The 20,124-nt window shown below is 44.5% G+C and overlaps 1 protein-coding gene across 2 annotated transcripts in view; it reads right to left on the bottom strand.

The window, feature by feature from the left end:
- Nucleotides 1-20,124, bottom strand: part of ADCY2 (adenylate cyclase 2) — a 378,139-nt gene that overhangs the window by 339,307 nt on the left and 18,708 nt on the right. For both annotated transcript variants that reach the window (XM_072958875.1, XM_072958874.1), the window contains exon 2: nucleotides 18,310-18,507. In XM_072958875.1, coding sequence (XP_072814976.1) covers nucleotides 18,310-18,507 — 198 coding nt within the window. The remainder of the gene's footprint in view (nucleotides 1-18,309; nucleotides 18,508-20,124) is intronic.

Below are 20,124 nucleotides of genomic sequence, written 5' to 3' on the forward strand. Positions count from 1 at the left end.
GTACAGCACAGCCTTCTTGCATTTAAGAATATCACGCAGCATTTCAGCAAGATGCTTGCAGGCCGTTTTAAGCAGGGAAATCATCAACATAAAGCACACACACACACACAAAAAAGGCACTAAGTCAATCACAAAAAGGACTTTGCTGACAGTGTGAGCTGAAACCAGGAGGCCGAGCATGCCTGTTCCAGCTCAGCTGAGAACGTGCACACGGGGCAGCTCAGGTTTCCCGCTGCTCTGCGCGTGTCCAAACACGGCCTCAGGTACTGATTCTGGGGTTGCAAATACATCTCAGCCAGGAGGCAAATGTGCAAATCTGGAAGCTGCAAATAATGGGGATTGACAGCACTTCTATTCCAATGCTGACTCTGCTCAAAAACCAAAGTAAGAACTCTGAGATTTCCAAGGGTTTCTAAAAATTCAACATTGGCCTTTATGTACAGAAATCCATCATTACTAAGTCACTTCATTAACTTTTGGGGGAAAACACTTGCCAACCTGAGGATATCATTCACATCTAACAGTTCTAAGAGCTGGCGTCTCTGCGGTCCAGTCATGCTGGGCAGAAACACCGCAGGGTTACCAGCGAGGCTGGAGCCTGCTGCCCACCGCAGGCCCTGTCACCGAGCACGCGAGCAGACGGCCGATACGCCAGAGACAGGAACCTTCACCGTTCTCTCAGCCGTCATCACAGCCTCCAACTACTCCCAGCACCCCTTTTTTCAATTAGAAATCTTTACGAACTCTTAAGGAGAATTATATTTATTTAATGAACAGCTTATGTGCAACAGCAGTGCTTCTAGACCTCAGCCCTGGCTGGTCTTAGGCCCTGAACTGTCCCTGCTGGACACAGACTCCAGGTCCTGCTGCAGATTCCAATGACGTCAGATGCCACAGGACAGGTTCTCACGTGGGGCTGTGTGTTAAATAATGAGTGAAGGGGCATCCGGAAGAGATGTCAGCCAAAACCAACCCCAGGTTTTCCTCCAATGGAGGAAAATAATGCTCTTGTTCCAAAAACACACATCCTCTTCCCTGGGCCCCACGTGCTACAGAAGACTTTACATCAGTTCACTTGAGAGTATTGGCAAGATGTCGAAACTGATCCTGGAGGATCTCCGTGCAATAGAGCCCTAGACTTCTGCCCAGTACAACCTGCCAGAAACAATGACCTCACGGTGCCACTGTGCTACTCCTCAGACTGCCGCAGCCTGAAAAAATGCCCAACGAGCGCTCATAACCCCCTTCGTTCCGCTCTGATCTTCAACACACACCCAATTGACTAGGTTTCCCAGGTAACCTAGTGCCAGAAAGGCAGTGTTCTGCTTAGCAGGCAGGAGCACTCTCTAAACAGCAATAAAACCATAAATTGGCATTCTGGGTGGAAGTGGATTAATTCTCCACAATCAGATCATCCTGTAAAGCTACAAATGAGATCCTGGACCCAGGCGGTCCTTGATCAAGACAGACACTAAAGAAATCTTGGCTGAAAACACTGGCTGTTTATGTTCACAATATGTGGGACACAACTTTGCAGGGCCCCACGTCCACCCCCGTGAGGTCCAGGGTCTCAGGGCTCTCCCCACTGTGAAACTCACCAGTAACCAGACGAAAGCTCAGAGCCGTCCCAGGGGCCAGCAGACAGATGCCTTCCGAACTAAAGGCATGTTTCTGCTTTCATTTTATAAGACAGCCCTTGGCGTCTGGACCCACATCCCAAGAGTACACAGCATCCACATGTACCCAACTGAGCCGTGGTGTCTGCATTCCCAACAAGGAAAGAAGTAACTATCCAGATGCTGCGTTTCATCTTCGCCAAAGACCTACGGAGCGTGGAGGGACCAAGAAAGCAAAGCCTTAGGCGCTGACCAAGATTTTGTGTTCAGCACACCGCGTGTGTCTGCGGTCAAACGCTGGCACACACCTTGAGAGAAGACATGCAGAAGAAAACTGAGGGGGAGAAGTGGCAGGGTTTGAATCAATCCACAATTATTTCATTTAATTCTTCCATGGTAATATTCTAATTGTTATCATCATGGGTCAGTAGGAAAAAACTGTTAAAAACACAACTTGACAGCGTGCCCATGGAAAACTCAAAGGCAAAGGTGCCTTCATTTTCATCCTTCATTCTCAAACATTTTGTCAATAGTTTTAAGGGTTGTTTTTTTTTTTTCTTGAATAGTTGAAAACCAAGGAAAACAACTAATATTCAATTGTGATACCAATTACTTTACAGGACTTAAGGATTAGGGCTATTAATTACTCTCCCGAGTATTTATTCCACGAAAACAGAATGCTATCACTATTCAGCTATTTCTTTTAAGGACCATATTCTTTGCACATTTTGATTGAGTTTTCGTTCATTGTTAAACATGGATCCCAGAGACCAAATCTCACCATCACTCACTCTTGCATTCCCTGGCATCTGTATACACTGAACGTTATTTTTACAGTTTGAAAGATAGAACACGTTTTATAAAATCTAGCGACAAACACACACATTCACAGGGGAAAAGGAGGGTTGGTTGTTCACGATGGTGAACGACAGTCACACCACGGAGGCGGTGGGACAGGACGCAGCAGGAGAGCGAGAAGGCTGACAGCTCTCCCAACGGCGGCTGAGAGGCTACTAACGAGGTCAGATCCTAAAGGCTGGGCTGGGACCCACAGTACAGAACAGCAAATCCAGGTCAAAGGCAAAGTTATATTCAGTACAACTGACGTCCTTTTCAGTGTTTGTTTCACTCTAAAATGTAAAACACTAAAACCACTAAAACCAGAACTTTTCAAAGTGACAACAGATAATATGACGGCCTCCCAAGAACACAGCTCGTACACTGAACACTACGTCCTAGAGGCGTCCACCCTATTTTTCTGCATAAACATACGTGTATATTTATGAAACACACACACTGAGGAAGTTACAGCTAAAATCTCCTCCTCACATTGTCCTCTCTCTTTCCCCACAAAAAACCAATAGGTAGAAATTAGTCCGGTATTCTCTATTCTTTTAATACTGATACTCAGAGTACAGGTACATATATAATTCGCATCATTTTGCAACTTCCTTTTCCACTCAGCACTACGCTTCCAAGATTTCTCAGAGTTGATCTATGTAGACCTATTTATTCATTTGACTTTACTTAGTATTTCATTGAGTAAAATACTGTAACTGATCTATCCAGTTCCCAGCCGATCTCTCTATATGCCTCCTGGGGCTCACACGTAAGGCGGCTTCTTGAGTATCTACGAAGAAACAAAAATAACTGGGATGGCTCTTTCTTTTACACTTCTTCACCAATTTTCTTTCATAATCAAAGAAAAGTTTTCCCTTCTCATGCCTTATTTAAGAAACTCTTGCCTACACTAACGTTAAAAGGAGATTTTCCTCTACATTTTTTTTAAAACCTTAATGGCTTGCTTTCCTCAGCTAGATTTAAATCCACCTAGAATTCATATTTTTATATGGAATAAAGTAGGAATCTGATTCTTTCCATAAGAAAAATCTGTTTCTTTCTTTTGTTCATCTATTTCAATTATTCATTTTTTCATTTACTGAACAGTCTATCACACCCCCATTATTTTTTTAAATTGAAATACAGTTGATTTACAATGTTTCAGGTGTACAGCATAGTGATTTAGTTGTACATATATGTATTGCTTTTCATATTCTTTTCAATTACAGGTTATTACAAGATACTGAATATAGTTCCCTGTGCTCTACAGTAGGACCTTGTTGTTTATCTCTTTTATATAGAGAAGTGTGTATCCATTAATCCCAAATTTCCAATTTATCCTTCCCCCGTACCTTCCCCCGCAGGTGACCATAGTTTGTTTTCTGTCTGTGAGTCTGTTTCGGTTTTGCAAATGGGTTCACTTGTGTCTATTTTTTTTAAGATGCCACAGATAAGCGATCTCATATGGTATTTTTCTTTCTCTTTTTGGCTTACTTCACTTAGGATGACAATCTCCAGATCCATCCACGTTGCTGCAAATGGCATTATTTTATTCTTTTTATGGCTGAGTCATATTCCATTGTGTATATATACCATCTCTTCTTTACCCAGTCATCTGTCAATGGACATTAGGTTGCTTCCACATCCTGGCTGTTCTAAAGAGTGCTGCTGTGAACACTGGGGTCCACGTATCTTTTCGAATCAGAGTTTTCATCTTTTCCCGTTTTATGGCCAGGAGGGGGACTGCTGAGCCATCCCACCTCTGCCATACAGGTCTCTCTCTGAGCTCTTCCTTCTCTTCCCTTGGTCTCTTCATCTGTATCTGGGCCAATATTACAAAGTTATTTTTTCTCTTATTATAACCCCCTACTTATTTCCCTTCTACAAGAAATTTGATTCATCTGTCTACCACAAAAAAGTTATTTCATTGCTTCACAGTTTTTAGAGTCATGCATCTGTGCTACACTTCTCAGAATATGTGGTTCTTTAGTTACATCCCCCATTGGGAGGCAAAAACAGCAAGAAAAGTTTTTTTTTTCCATATCAAGAGCTTTAAAAAAAGGTATATAGCATTTTGTGTGTGGACCATGTTCAATGACAAAAATATTCTTTAAAACACAGGCTGAACAGAGATTAACTTTTACATGACTCAGCAACTGACTTCCCAATCTTTAAAAAAACTTGATAGGTAACAAATCTTTGCTCAAGGAATCATCTCCATTTTAGACTTGATAAAAACAGAAACAGTGCCATTCTCTTAGAACATCTCAGTATAAATAAATATAAATAAAGGGGAACTTTATTCCCCTTAAAGACCCCCATTTCTTTGAGCCACTATAAAGGCATGGAGAGAGCACAGCCAAGAGCACACACGTCGGTGCCTCTGAATGGACAGAGGAAAGGCAGCCTTCCATCTGCTACATGTTGCTGTGAAGTCACAAAGCCTCTTCTTGTGTCTCAGGGTTTTGGGGTGTTTTCTTTTTCAGGTTTAAAATGGGAATCACACCTCCCATTTGAGGATATGCTATCAATAATTTGGAATGAAACAGTATGAAAATTCTTCGTGCACTACAAAACCTCAGACACCAATTTTACACCGTTATTGAATATAGTTGTTGTATGTAGTTGTAAGAGTGTGTTCTGTACCCTAAGCACAAGTGCTCTATCAGATCCACGTATTTCCATTTTCCGTCCAGGGCCACGTTGAAGATCCGTGGTGACAGTGAGCATCGTCCCCTCACTCCAGATCACAGGGGACAGTATTTGGTCCTCCCCTATCACACGTGATGCTGCACTTTCTGTGCAGCTACCTTCTGTCAGTCTGAGGAAGTTCGTTTCTACAGCTAGATGGCTGAGAGACGTCATTATAAGTAGGCGCTGAATTTTGTCAAATGTCTCCTCTGAATGTACTGAAGAGATGGCATGCATTGTATTTATGAAATTATCTGTTAATGTGGTGAATCATACGAATTGATTTTTAAATGTTAAGCCAACTTTTCATTCTTGATATAACATACATTTTTTTTGGCTGAACTAAATTTACTAAAGTTTCATTAAGAATTTTTTTCTATGTTCATGAAAGATATTGATCTGTAGTTTCCTTTCCTTGCAATATCTTTGGCTGTGGTAGCAGAATAATGCTGGCTTCACGACCTGAGTTGGGAAATATGTTCTTCTTCTATTTTGCAAAAGAATTTGTATAATTTTAGGGTTTTTCATCTTTAAATCTTGGTAGAACTCACCAGAGAAGACATTCGGCCCGAAGTTTTCTTTGTGAGAAGATATTTAACAACACATTCAAATTATTCCATCCTCCCGGGTAAGTCAAGTGATCTATTTCTTCTTGAATGAGTTTTGTTAGTTTGCTTTTCAAGGAAGTTGTCCATTTCATCTAGACTGTGGAGTTTATTGACATAAAGCTGTTGATAATACTTCCTTATCTTTTTAAAGTCTGTAGGATGTAGAGTGACAGCCCCTCTCACATTCCTCATAGTGGTCATTTTTCCTTCTACTGTTATTTCTGATCTGTCTGCCTAGAGTTCTACCAATTTTATTGATCTTCTCAAAGTATCAATTTGGGCTTCACTGATTATCTTTACCGTTTTCCTGTTTACAATTTCATTGTTTTATGTGCCTTTCTATTTCCTTTCTTCTAGTTTCTACTCCTTGTTCTAGTTTCTGGAGTTGGAAGTTTAAGTCATTGATTTGAGCCTTTTCCTCTTCTGCGGTATAAATGTTTGATGCTATAAATTTCTAAGTGCCATCTGAGATGCACCCTACAAATTCTGATTCATCACGTTTTCATCCCACTCAGTCCAACATACTTTCCAGTTCCCCTTGTAATTTCTTCTCGGGCTTCTGGGTTTTTTTTAGAAATGAATTGTTTAGTTTCCCATTATTGATTAATTTTCCAAACTTCTTTATGTTATTGATTTCTAACTTAAGCCATTATGGCCAAAGAACGCGCTGTGTATAATAATAGTCCTTCTAAACTGAATGAGACTTTTATGATGAAGAATATAGACCATCTTGGTAAATGTCCCATGTGCATTTAAAAGGACACACATTCTGCATTATTGTATAAATATCAATGAGATCAACCTGTTCGGTAATACTCTGCAAATCTCCTGTATCCTGACTGATTTTCTTTCTTATTGTCCATCTGTTATTGAGAGGGGGTGCTGCCATCTCTGAGTAAGATTTTCCCATCATGCATTTGGCATCTCTATGATTAGGTATCTAGGTTCTTGGGACTGTTAGGTCTTCTTGGTGAACCGATGCCCTCTGCTTTAGGAACTGCCTGGCACTTGCTCTGCAGCCTTGTGCCAGGAGTCACTCCATCTGCTGTTCCCCAGAGGCTCTTCCCCGGGCCCCTGGTGCCTTCCTCCCCTCCATGTGCTAATCGTTGGTCAGGTGAAGACTTGAGGGACCCTCTACAAGTCTCCAGAGCTCCCTCTCTCTCTGCGGGTCTCTCCTCTCTCCTCCTTAGGCTTTCTGTCCTGAGAATTCCAGCGCCTTTGCCTTTGCAAACTCTGAACTCTGTCTTTTCAACTCTGAAATTGCTTGGTGAGGATGATATTAGTGGCTGCACTGCTGAGAAGAGGAAATCTGAAATACTGAACACTGGAGAAGCTAAGTGAGGTGTTGCTTAGCAACTCTTAATAGGACATAATTTAAACTCTGGATTTATTATTTTTTTTTCCTGAGAACTTGCTGCTCCAGCCGGGAGTCTAGAATTCTCTCCCCTTCGTGCACACACGAGCACACACAGGTCCAGTCACAAGGGGTATTATTCACCAGCGCCCATAAACACGTTTCTTTGGATATAAAAGAACAGCATCCAAGATTCAAGGCTAAAGAAGCTGGAATTCTGTGAAAAACACAGCCTTTCATAAAATCATGTGTCAAATACAAGGGACACAATGCAGGAAGCCCTAAGATAACCACCATGAAAAATGTCTCCATTTAAAATGAGTCAATAACAGATGCTTATGGAACATTTTTCCTCCCTTTCCACTCTTTCAGGAAAACACTACCAACTCCAGACAACAGCCATGACTCCTTCCAAACTTACACTGACTTCCCTGGAGGGAGGAGGGTGAAGAGCTGCGCACACAGGACCAGCCTCCTTACGATGGCGGCCACCCCTCTAGGGCGTGAGCTCCTACTTCAAAAGCTTCCAGATGGTCACAGATGGTACCAAGCACAGGCACAGGGCAGGAGGAGGCTGGCAGGGGCTGGGCTGAACCCGGAGCGGCATCCCAGCAAAGGGCCCTTTGAGCTTGAGGGGTTTTTCCTACAGGGAGGAGAGGGGTTGATTACTCGTGTTCAGGTGCTAAGACGGAGCCAGATGAGAAACCAGCAGAAAAAAAGAGAAATTAAAAGAAGCCTACTGATACAGGAGTTATGTTCATTTCAGTGTAAAAGCAATCACTGATTTCCAAACAATACTACTCACTAATGTGGACACACGGACACGTGTTCCTTGGGCCAAAATGTTCCGTTTCTCTTACTGACCCATCTGATGAGTGAAAATACCTCCGACTGGGAATCTCTCTAACCCTGTGGAACAGTTATACGATCTATCTTTTTGGCATCTCTGAAGTAGTGGTTCCTGCCCCATGAAGTTTTTCCAGATAACACATAACGCCATGTGACTCAGAAAGAACCATCCAGAACTCCCAAATGTGTCCCCTTCTCATCACACAATAACCTGTCATTTGCTGAGGCCCCACAGGGAACACCCCAAGGTCACCAATGAGAAGGGACAGGTGGAGATGATGGTGACGATCAGTGTCAGGAGGTCATGTTCAAACGCTGGCTCTCTTCTCAGCTGTGTGACTTTGGGGAAGTTGCTTAACTTCTCTGGGTCTCCGCTGTCTCATCTTCAAATTGCCAGTAACGACGGTACTTACTCTGCAGGGTGGTGCAGATTGGGAAGCAACGTATGAAAAGTAACTAAGTGGTGCCTGGAGCAGGTAAGAACCAGGACCATGGACACGCATGCCTCCATCCTCACCTTGGAGGAGGGGACGAGAGGACAGATACGTTACGTGTACACTCGTTCCATTACTTCCTCTAGTGTTTGCTGTATGATCTCGAAGTATGTGACACTGTGCTGCATCCTGGGGACCCAGCAGCAAACTACCCAGCCTTTAACTTGCACATTGATGTGGGGGTGAGGTGGGGACAGGACTACAAAGCTCAGGGGTGACAATGGCAGCACCCGTTCAGCTGCCGGATGACAGCTCCATGAAGATGCCAACCGCAAGGACCAGGGCGTGCGCTCCTCTAAGGAAAAGCACAAGAGAGAAAAGAAGAGGAAACACGGAGGTTGTTCCAGAAACACCAGCAGAATTGTCTATCCAAGCCAGGTCAGGGCTGGGAAGATCCAGTGAGAGTGGCAATAAATTCCCAGTTCACGGCACAGCCAGTGTGGTTCTCACAACACTCTGGCTGGGAACGGACGGCAGAGAGAAGACAGCGGTGCCCCCTCCACGCCAGCCAGCCAGAAACGCGGGGTCTCAAAATAGCTACACTTCAAGATGCCTCCCTCCAGCTCTGCTGTACGTCCTCAAAACTCACATTTCATCAGCATGTCCCTTGTCATTAAGAAAAAAGAAGGGGAGGGGGTTTCGAAAAACCCTACATTGTTGTCGTTAAGTGAAATAATTTTTATTACTTTTAATTTTTCTTATATTCTCCTCCATATTAAGTCCAAAATGCCCCCTAAGAAATCACCCTGGTGCGCAGAAGCACACAGAGTCGGGGTTCTTGACTACTCAGGCACAGGCTGGGCTTTCTCCTTTTATTCATAGGCCACTAGCTTCTTCCAGTGGTAAATACATTCTTTAATAGCTTTTCAAGTGACTGCTCTTGCAAACCAATTCTGTGCCATTTCACAGCATATGAGAGGCCATTATTTTCTTCCATTTTCACCCATTTTTCAATAAAAAAAATGTTTGCACACTGATGTCCTATTTTTGTAGGAAAACACACACAGGTACATGCTGAATGCCTGGCACCCTTTTAGGTAACAGGACAAAGCAAGTCTCTTGTTCCTGGAGCAAAATGTTAGCCTTTCAAATTGGTAATTTAACAAATCTGTACAGTAACTTCAGCTCGGTCTCCTGCCAAAGCTGAAATGGGGCTGTCAGAAATGGATGTTTTGACTTCACTCTACTCAGCGAGCTCCCAGTGTGAGGGAAGCAGAAAACTGGAAGCAAAGTGAGCAGGACTCAGCTCCCTCGCCCTCACTTGGCCAGCCCGGCGTCAACAGTCCGACACCATTCACTGCGGTGACTGCCTTCATTCCATTGTATATTCTTGCCTCCTTTGTCGAAGATGAGTTGACCAAAAGTTTGTGGGTTCATTTCTGGGCTCTCTATTACGTTCCGTTGGTCCATATGTCGGTTTTTGAACCAATACCATGCTGTCTTGATGACTGTAGCTCTGTAGTATTGTCTGAAGTCTGGGAGAGTTATTCCTGTAGCCTCTTCCTTTCTCTTCAGTAATGCTTTGGCAGTTCTAGGTCTTTGTGGTTCCATATAAATTTTATTACGATTTGTTCTAGTTCTGTGAAGTATGTCCTGGGTAATTGGATAGGAATTGCATTAAATCTGCAGGCTGCCTTGGGCAGTGTGACCATTTTAACAATATTGATTCTTCCAATCCAAGAGCATGGGATACCTTTCCATTTTTTAAAGTCTTCTTTAATTTCCTTCATCAGTGGTTTATAGCTTTCTGTGTATAATTCCTTCACCTCCTTGGTTAGATTTATTCCTACGTATTTTATTACTTTGGGTGCTATTTTAAAGGAGGTTGTTTCTTTACTTTCTTCTTCTGTTGATTCATTGTTAGTGTAAAGAAATGCAACTGATTTTTGAACGTTAATCTTGCAACCTGCTACCTTGCTGAATTCTTCGATCAGCTCTTATAGTTTTTGTGTGGACCTTTTAGGGTTGTCTGTATATAGTAACATGTCATCTGCATATAGTGACACTTTTACCTCTTTTCCAATTTGGATCCCTTTTATTTCTCTCTCTTGCCTGATTTCTGTGGCTAGGACTTCCAAGACTATGTTGAATAGGAGTGGTGATAGTGGGCAGGCAGTCTCTTCAGCAAATGGTGCTGGGAAAACTGGACAGCAGCATGCAAAGCAATGAAGCTAGAACACTCCCTTACATCATACACAAAAATCAACTCAAAATGGATCAAAGACTTGTAAGACAAGATACAATAAACCTGCTAGTAGAAAATAAAGGCAAAACATTATCTCACATACGTCTCAAAAATGTTCTCCTAGAACAGTCTACTCAAGCAATAGAAATAAAAGTAAGAATAAATAAATGGGACCTAATTAAACTTACAAGCTTCTGCACAGCAAAGGAAGCCATAAGTAAAACAAAAAGACAACCTATGGAATGGGAAAAAATTTTTGCAAATGATGAAACCGACAAAGGCTTGATCTCCAGAATATATAAGCAGCTCATATGACATAATAAGAAAAAAAAACAAACAATCCAATCCAAAAATGGGCAGAAGACCTAAACAAGCAATTCTCCAAGGAAGACATACAAATGATCAATAGACACATGAAAAAAATGCTCAATATCACTAATTATCAGAGAAATGCAAATCAAAACTACAATGAGGTATCACCTCACACCAGTCAGAATGGCCATCATTCAAAAGTCCACAAATGACAAATGCTGGAGAGGCTGTGGAGAAAAGGGAACCCTCCTACACTGCTGGTGGGAGTGCAGTTTGGTGCAGCCACTGTGGAAAACAGTATGGAGATTCCTCAAAAGACTAGGAATAGACTTACCGTATGACCCAGGAATCCCACTCCTGGGCATATATCCAGAAGGAACCTACTTCAAAGAGACACCTGCATCCCAATGTTCATAGCAGCACTATTTACAATAGCCAAGATATGGAAACAGCCTAAATGTCCATCAACAGATGATTGGATAAAGAAGATAAAGTGGTATATTTATACAATGGAATACTATTCAGCCATAAAAACTGACAACATAACACCATTTTCAGCAACATGGATGCTCCTGGAGAATGTCATTCTAAGTGAAGTAAGCCAGAAAGAGAAAGAAAAATACCATATGAGATCACTCATATGTGGAATCTAAAATAAATAAATAAATAAATAAATAAATAAATAAATAAATAAATACATACATACATACATACATACATATATACAAAACAGAAACAGACTCACAGACATAGAATACAAACTTGTGGTTACCAAAGGGGTGGGGTGTGGGAAGTGACAGACTGGGATTTTAAAATGCAGAATAGATAAACAAGATTATACTGTATAGCACAGGGAAATATATACAAGATCTTACGGTAGCTCATAGAGAAAAAAATGTGACAATGAATATATGTATGTTCATGTATAACTGAAAAATTGTGCTCTACACTAGAATTTGACACAACATTGCAAACTGACTATAACTCAATAAAAAAAATGTTAAAAAAAAAAAAAACCAGTCCGACATGAGCCATCAGAGGGGACGGGACTGCACCCGGCCCTCCCACCCCGCCCTTCCTTCTACGCTTATGTTCCCCCACCCCGTCCTCCCACCCCTCTGGCCCCCCTGCCCCGCCACCTTCTGAAAGGTGTTGTCATCTCACAGGGAGGCTCCTGAGTCAGTGGTTTTCAGCTGAGATGGAAGGCATTTGTCTTGTTAGAAAGTTCATAAATTAAAACAACGCCTAAACGTTTAGGCTTCACTAAGTGAACCAAAGATGTCACAAAAACATATCAGACAAGAAAAACTTGACCATGTCACTCAGGTAGAAACCCCAAGGAAGCACTTTCACTCATCAGACAGGCAAAGGTGGCCCGACCGAGCACGCAGACACACCTTGACCACCACCATCTGTCTACACGGCAATGCAATCCATCATCAGGGTGTTGTTTTCTCTCTATATTCACAAGTGTGGCTTTATTTCAGCAAGCTGTTCACACAAGTTTCTAATTCCTAGACAGTGGTTTGAAAACGCAGCAAAAACCTCTGTGACATACATTTAATTCCAATGGGGAACTTCAGTTTAAGTGAAGGTCAAGAGCAGCTATCAAAAATCCCAGGGGGGGAGTGGATAGTAAAACAACATCAACATCTTGTAGGAACCTGGAATGAAAAAGAATGGGAACAGCAATATATGTGTGTATGTACAACTGAATCACTATGCTGCACACCAGAAACTGACACAACATTGTAAACTGACTATACTTCAATTAAAATAATAATAACAGAAAGAAAGAAAGAAAGAAAGAAAGAAAGAAAGAAAGAAAGAAAGAAAGAAAGAAAGAAAGAAAGAAACAAAGAAACAAAGAAACAAAGAAAGAAAGAAACAAAGAAAGAAAAAAACAAAGAGAAAAGGAAGGAAAAGAAAGAGAAAAAGAAAGAGAGAAAGAAAAGGGGGAAGCGGAAGGAAAGGGAAGGGAAGGAAAAGAAAAAAAAGGAAAGAAAGGAGAAAAGAGAAGAATATGCCACAAGACGGGACTGGCTGCCTGCAACAGGAGAGCATCCTCTTAGGGAACACAGTGTCTTGCTGTGAAATGATAGCTGTTATGAATTGAACTGTGTTCCCCCTGAAAGATATGTTCAAATCCTAGCCCCTAGTACCTGTGAATGCGACCTCCTCTGGAAGCAGGGTCTTTGCAAATGTAGTCAAGGAGAGATATTAGGGTGCCCTAAGTCCAGAATGATGGGGGTCCTTACAAAAGGAGAAGAGACAGACAGAAAAAGACTGCCCTGTGATGACGGAGGCAGACACTGGACCACAGGAAGCCGGAAGAGGCAGTGAAGGCTTCTCCCCTGGGGTGCCTACACCTTGATTCCAGACTTCTGGCTCCAGCGCTACAAGACACTTACTAGTGTCAACCTCGATCAAGCCTCTTTCCATAGGACTCACCTATCAGGAGGTCCCAGCCTTCTAGAGGCTCTCAGAGAGGCATCAGCGCTGCGTCGTGTGACTGCACCGGGCATGTGCAGACTAAGGGAAGACGGGCCCCACACATCAGCACCGATTTCTTTAAAAGGAAATAAAATAAAAATTATCCCACTTCCTTAACCTATCAGAGCAGAGGAAACAAAAGCCTAGTGTCCTCTCTATTAACTGAGTTCAAAATGGTTCAAGCATTTTTAAGCCATTCCAAAACATAAGATAAAATGCAGCCCCTCACTTTGCCTCTGAGTCATTTTTTTTAGAATGAATATCATAATTTATTGTGCATCATCATGTTGGAGAACTCCCAAAAAATGTTTTGTTGTTGAAAATCTAGTATGTATCTATATTTTTATTGAAATGTAGTTGATCTACAATGTTTCAGGTGCACAGCAAAGCGATTCAGTTACATGTACATATACATACACAGATTTTTTTTTCAGATTATTTTCCATGAGATGTTATTATAAGGAATTGAATATGACTGGAGTTTGGGATTAACAGATATGTATAACAGATACACAACAAGGACCTTGGGAAGGTCGTAGCACAAGTGGACGGCGTTTGAGCGAATCAGTTGGAGCAAGAAGCAGGCGGACGGAGCCTCCATGGAAAATGCAGCCGCTGCTAGAGTAACAGCTGGAGCCCAACACCCTGCACTTGCCTGCCCGACCTACCCCACTGTGTTTGGAACTGTCAACAGAATTATCATTTTTAAATACTTTCCATCCAGGAGGCAGCTGTGTGGGACACACGACAGCTGGGTTGGGAGGCCGGCAGCACAGGGCAGGGACAGGGGGTTTCAAGCCGCATTCCTTCGTGCTGAATTAAAACACCAGCAACGAGAGGTCTGCATACACAGTCAAGGCCGGGAGGGCCAGCCCACTAAAGTTTTTTCTTTCTGTTTTCCTAATTTCCTCAGGGAACCCTTCCAAATACACTGATGACCCATCTCCAAACCTGCCAGTACTTTCCGAAATCACTCCTTTTGGCCTGATCAAAACCGGCACCACCGCTCAAGTCGGGCCCTGGCAACTCCACGACCCTACTCATGGAGGCCTGAAGAATGGGGTCTCTACAAGGCATCACGGAGGGGCAGCACGTGGCAACGCCGAGTTTCTCAGACTCGGCGCTCCAGACACTCAGGCCTGGAGAACCCTTGGTGGTGCCGTGGGCCTGGGCGTTGCAGGGGGCACGTAGGATGCGGGGTGGCCTCTATGGTATCCGCCCACTGGGTGACCCCAGCCAGGCTGCGGCATTAAAGACGTTTCCAGACAGGGTCACAAGGCCCTGGGGGTGAACTGACTCCCAGCTGAGGACCACCAGCCTCATGGATAAGACTGGCCTCTGGCATCAGAACCCCTGGGCTCAAATCTCCTCTTCCAGTCTCCAGCAGCTTGGCCGTGAGCAAGGTACCTCTCCATCCTGTGTGGAGGTCTGGGCACGAGGGAGCCTGGGTCCAGTGCGCCCACCCCAGGGAGCCATGCAAGGGCTGCGGAAGGCTGTGAGTGGAAGACTCGGAACAGGGCAGCAGAGTTGGGACAAGGCCCGAGCTGGCGGCTCAGACTCCGTTGGGCGCTGGAGGTGTTGATGGCTGGACCCGCACTCGACCCGCCTGCGCGGTGATGAACTCACCTTACCCAGAGCGAGGTCTGGCCTTTGCCCGGGGCTCTGGGTGGGGGATCTCGGGGCTCCGGGAAAGCCCGGCCTGCTGGGGCTTTCTTTGTTCGCCTGGGGGCTCTGGCCAGCAGCCAGCCACAAGGTGATTTATGAAAGTGCTCGGGGCCACGCAGCACCAGAGAGGCTGGGACCAACAGTCAGCCGTGCAGGCAGCCCAGGGCTGAGTCCCCATCCACGCTGTGGGCACAGGAGGCTCTGCTGACCTTCCCAGGCAGGCGGTGGACCCGGGGCATCGCGCCAGGAGAGCAGGGCTGGCCATGACTCCACCGGGAGGGGACACTGGAGGTTCCACACTGGGTACTTGTCGTGAACACGCCCCTTGGCTGATGTTAATCTGTATTCGTGCTTTGTAAGAAGCCATAACCATGAGTCTTACAGCTTTCAAAGAGTTCCGTGGGTCCTTCCAGCAAGTTACTGAACCTCACAGTGGTCCTGGGAACCCCAAACCTGCCCTCGGAGTCAGCAATGAGGGTGACCCTGTGGGGACTGTTTCCCCGTCTGCATCTTCTGCCAGTTAACTGAAGCATCTTCTAATAGAAGCTTTTCCTTGAGCACCTTCCCTTGAGCTCAGTCAGCCTACTGCGCCTTCTTGAAGGCGAGCATTCATGAAGGGGCCTCCACCTGTACTGCTGATGCCACAAGGCGCCAGGTAGTAAACTTTCCGTTAATATGGCAGAACAAATTCCTTTGAAGTCCCCATACCTGCTGAGAGGGGCAGGAGTAGCCAGGAACGTTGGGCAGGATTTCAAACTCCAGTGGGGGAATGAGACCCAAAGTGGTCCTCGTCCGGCCAGAGGTGTGAGCAGACCCACAGCGTGAGGCAGACACCCTGCACCCGCCCCCGATTTAGAAAGTGCTCCAAAATAGCTGCGCCCACCGAACCTGGCTGTGGTCTTCTCCGACCACCAAGCACACACAGCTGTGCTCCTGGAAGTGTGCTCAGGCCACCAGCGGGGCTGGCCACCCCGCCCACAAGGTCAACAGGGCCAAGGCTCCACCCACAAGCTCGTTCTGGGCCCTGGCAGCGTGACAAAGGCACCCATCATGCAGGGGTGGAGGTGAAGAAATTCCAATTCAACACGAGGCTGGAAACAACAGTGTCAAAGTGCACACGGATAACACACACGAAGACATGCAGCCAACCGAGAGCACCTGAGAAATTGATCTGGAGAAAACGGAAGAAAACTAACTCTGAAATAAATGTGTTTAAGATGCTGAGAGAGATTTTTACAAGCAGGCAGATAGCAGCAATAAAGCCAAAGTGTACGTTACAAAACCCAAAGATAGATACAAACAGAACGAGTGGACACACACACACACATTCAACAACAAATCTGGAAACGAAAACATATAGCCATCCACCCGTGAGAGCACCAGGTGCCTGCTGCTGCTGGAGAACTCTCAGAGGAGTGAAGACGCAGCAGTGGACAGACCGTCACTCACATCCTGCCCAGAAGGGGGTTATATTCCAGCAGGGAAGACAGTCAACTGACAAAGAGAAGGGTACGTAACACGCTCTGCGGTGCTGCAGACCATTGTAAGCGCTACAGAAAAACAAGAAAGATGGGGTGTCACCCCGTGGAGCATCTGGACATCTGGGAAGGATGCTCTGAGAAGGGGCTTAGTGAGGTTACTGAGGGTAACACTGGCGTTTTCACCGAACAGGACAGATTCTGCAATTCAGATGGAAAGGCAAGCTCAGAGGAATCTGGGCAAAGGAAGACAGAAGAACAAGAAAGGGATACCTGCCCTGGGTGATAGTGAGGCTGCTTATAAAGCTTCGTCATTAGAACCAGGTGGCCTTGGTGCTAGGAGAGACCCCTGGGTCCATGCCACAGACTAGCAAGGATGCTCTTAACCGGGTTCCTGTTTCTGCTCCACATGCACTGGCGTGAAGGTGAAGGGACCATGGACGGGTGTGTCATGGGAGCCAGGTGAGGCCAGGGCACGTGAAGAAGGGAGGTAGGCGCAGAGCCAGGGAAGGAGCCGGCCAGAGCGTGGCGCCCCCAGACCCACAAGGAGCCTGAATGGGGGAGTCAGGAGGAGATGGGCCAGGGGAGCTTCCCTGAGCACTGGGGGCTCTCCAGGGAGCTGTCCACTAACGTAGCATCCTTTAGGGCCAGAGAGACCAAATGAGTTCACTCAGTCCAGCCTCTCCCTTTGCAGAAGAAACCAAGATCCAAAAGAGGATGATGGCTTGACCGAGGTCACAAGACAGAACGTGCCGGAAACCTGACCCCTGGGCTCACCCAGGGCCCTCTCCAGCTCAGGCACAGCAGTAATGCTTTGTCCCTTGCCCTGGCACTCGAACCCTTTTATGCTTTCCCATCTCGAATCTCTCTTCTCCCATGGCCTCCACAATAATTTGCCCTCCCTAGTCCTTGTCCCCTAATGACTTCTGCATCCCTCTGAGGTCCCTGTGCCTCTCCTACTCAGGTTCCTGAGTCCCCGCCAACCCAGGGCCAGCCTTCTCGGTGCTCAGGTTACTGTCTCCCTGGATGGCCAGGAACCTCAGGGCTTCAATTACAAGCTTGAAACTAGTAACTTGTTTATCTCTATCTGCAGCCCAGAGCTGTGCCCTGGACAATGCACCATTTTACCCAGCAGTCAGCAGGATTCGCACACGCGGCAGCAGCACAAGGGGGAAAGCCACACTCCTCTCTGAAAGATCTCACATCCTCCAGATGCATCCCTTTTCTAAGCCAAGAGCCCCCCAGGTTCAACATGAAGAACCGTGGGTTTGCCTATCGATATGATGTAACCACGTTGACACAGAATCAGCATCGCAGAAGTCTGTCTGGAAGAAGGAAGATCCAGGATCTAAGAAATAGTTCAAGAGCAACCAGACTTTGAGAGTTAGAGGCACAAAGTCAGGCTCCAATCCCAGCAGGATTCCAGAATAATGGGAAACTCAGGGACTGGAGGAGAATGGAGCTTCCAAAACGGGGTGCGGGAGGAAACACAGACTGAGCTGTGACACAAGGGACGAGGTGAGCCTGGGCAGCGCGCTGACTTCCAGCAGGTCTGACAAGTCAAAACGGGCACCGAGTGGCATCACCATGGGGGCACCGCTAAGAGGCTATTACAGAAGACTCTTCTCAGCTATAGGTCTGCTCTTTACAGTTTAGGGCCAAGTTTACAGAACTTAGTATGTCACAAATCAAAAAAAAACATGAAAAGCATCTGAACACCTTACCTGGTCCCAGGGAGAGACGGTGCCTCCGAAACACATGAACAAGTACCCCATGGCCACAAGACAAATCCATATCACCAACGAGAAAAGCCGGAGCAGCTTCTTAAACACTGACTCGATGCAGACGAGGATGAATATCGCAAAGAAAATTGCCAGGGCAGTTGGAACTGTTATTAAAAATGCCACATGGTCTTCAACTTCCTAAGGAGAGAAAAAAGTATTGCAAAGGTATAATTTAGAAAGACCGTGATACCAATGATTTGTTATCAAAATGTTATCAACATTAATCAGCATCAAAATATATCAGGTTTTACAAGTGATTTCAGAAGCAGAACATTCGGACCTCACACCACTCAGAACGGCCATCATTAATAAGTCTACAAATAGTCAACGCTGGAGAGGGTGTGGAGCAAAGGGAGCCCTCCTACACTGTTGGTGGGAATGTAGTTTGGTGCAGCCACTGTGGAAAACAGTATGGAAATTCCTTTAAAAACTAAAAATAGAGTTACCATATGATCCAGCAATCCCACTCCTGGGCATATATCCAGAGAAAACACTAATTTGAAAAGATACATGCACCTCAATGGTCATAGCAGCACTATTTACAATAACCAAGACACGGAAACAACCTAAATGTCCACCAACAGATGACTGGATAAAGAATATTCCATTCACAATGGAATATTACTCAGCCATAAAAAAATGAAATAATGCCATTTGCAGACCTAGAGATTATCATACTTAGCGAAGTAAATCAGAGAAGGACAAATACCATATTATATCACTTGTATGTGGAATCTAAAAATGATATAAATGAACTTATTTACAAAACAGATATAGACTCACAGACATAGAAAGCAGACTTATGGTTACCAATGGGGAAAGTGATGGGGGAGGGATAAATTAGGAGTCTGGGATTAACAGATACACACCACTACATATAAAATAGATAAATAGCAAGGACCTACTGTATAGCACAGGGAACTATATTCAATATCTTGTAACAACCTATAATGAAAAAGAATCTCAAAAAGAATATATATATAACTGAATCACTTCACTGTACACCTGAAACTAACACATTATAAATCAAGTATACTTCAATTAAAAAAGTAGAACAGTTTGAACTTCTGAAAATGTGTTTCTTATTAACCATTTTTTTCTATATAAATAGCCCAGTACTGGATATTTAAATTATGAAAAACAGCTATGCCATCAAATTTTAATTTTCTCTGATAAATGGAGAAATGGATTTTATTCGAAAGTGGAGGCAAGAGCACATAATACAAGGATAAACCAAGACAACCAACTTCACCGCCTGACCAGAGGACCAGAGATGCCCAAGCTTAGAGAATTAAGTCTTCCAAATGGATCCAAAATACTTCATTTTTAAAAACCTAAAAACTAGCTCAGTCACTAAAGTGAGGAGCTTTCATTTTAATGCATGGCAATTAATGTTTTAACAGGATCATAGGTTAATAGAAAGGGGTCGGAAAGGACTAAATAGAGAAGACGAGGGAGAAGAAGATATTTGGAAGAACGTGCCATTTTGCTGATTTTCTCCCCACCTCTTCTGGGCTCAGCAGTGAAAAGAAAATGGGCATTTACTACTGGCCTCTTACTAATGCATTTTTTTAAAATCCACATTTGCACACTAACGCTGCTTTTCTATTTCTCTGTCTAGCCACACTCCTCCCAAAAGACACACTATTACGATTCTACACAATTTCACACAATGTAATGGACATCATGCCTCCTCTGATTACACAAGCCTGGCTTTAGGCTTCAGCCTCTCCAAACATGATGCTGAAATCTTGC

Source organism: Vicugna pacos, chromosome 3, assembly GCF_048564905.1.
Source record: "Vicugna pacos chromosome 3, VicPac4, whole genome shotgun sequence".
Taxonomy (NCBI): Eukaryota; Metazoa; Chordata; class Mammalia; order Artiodactyla; family Camelidae; genus Vicugna; species Vicugna pacos.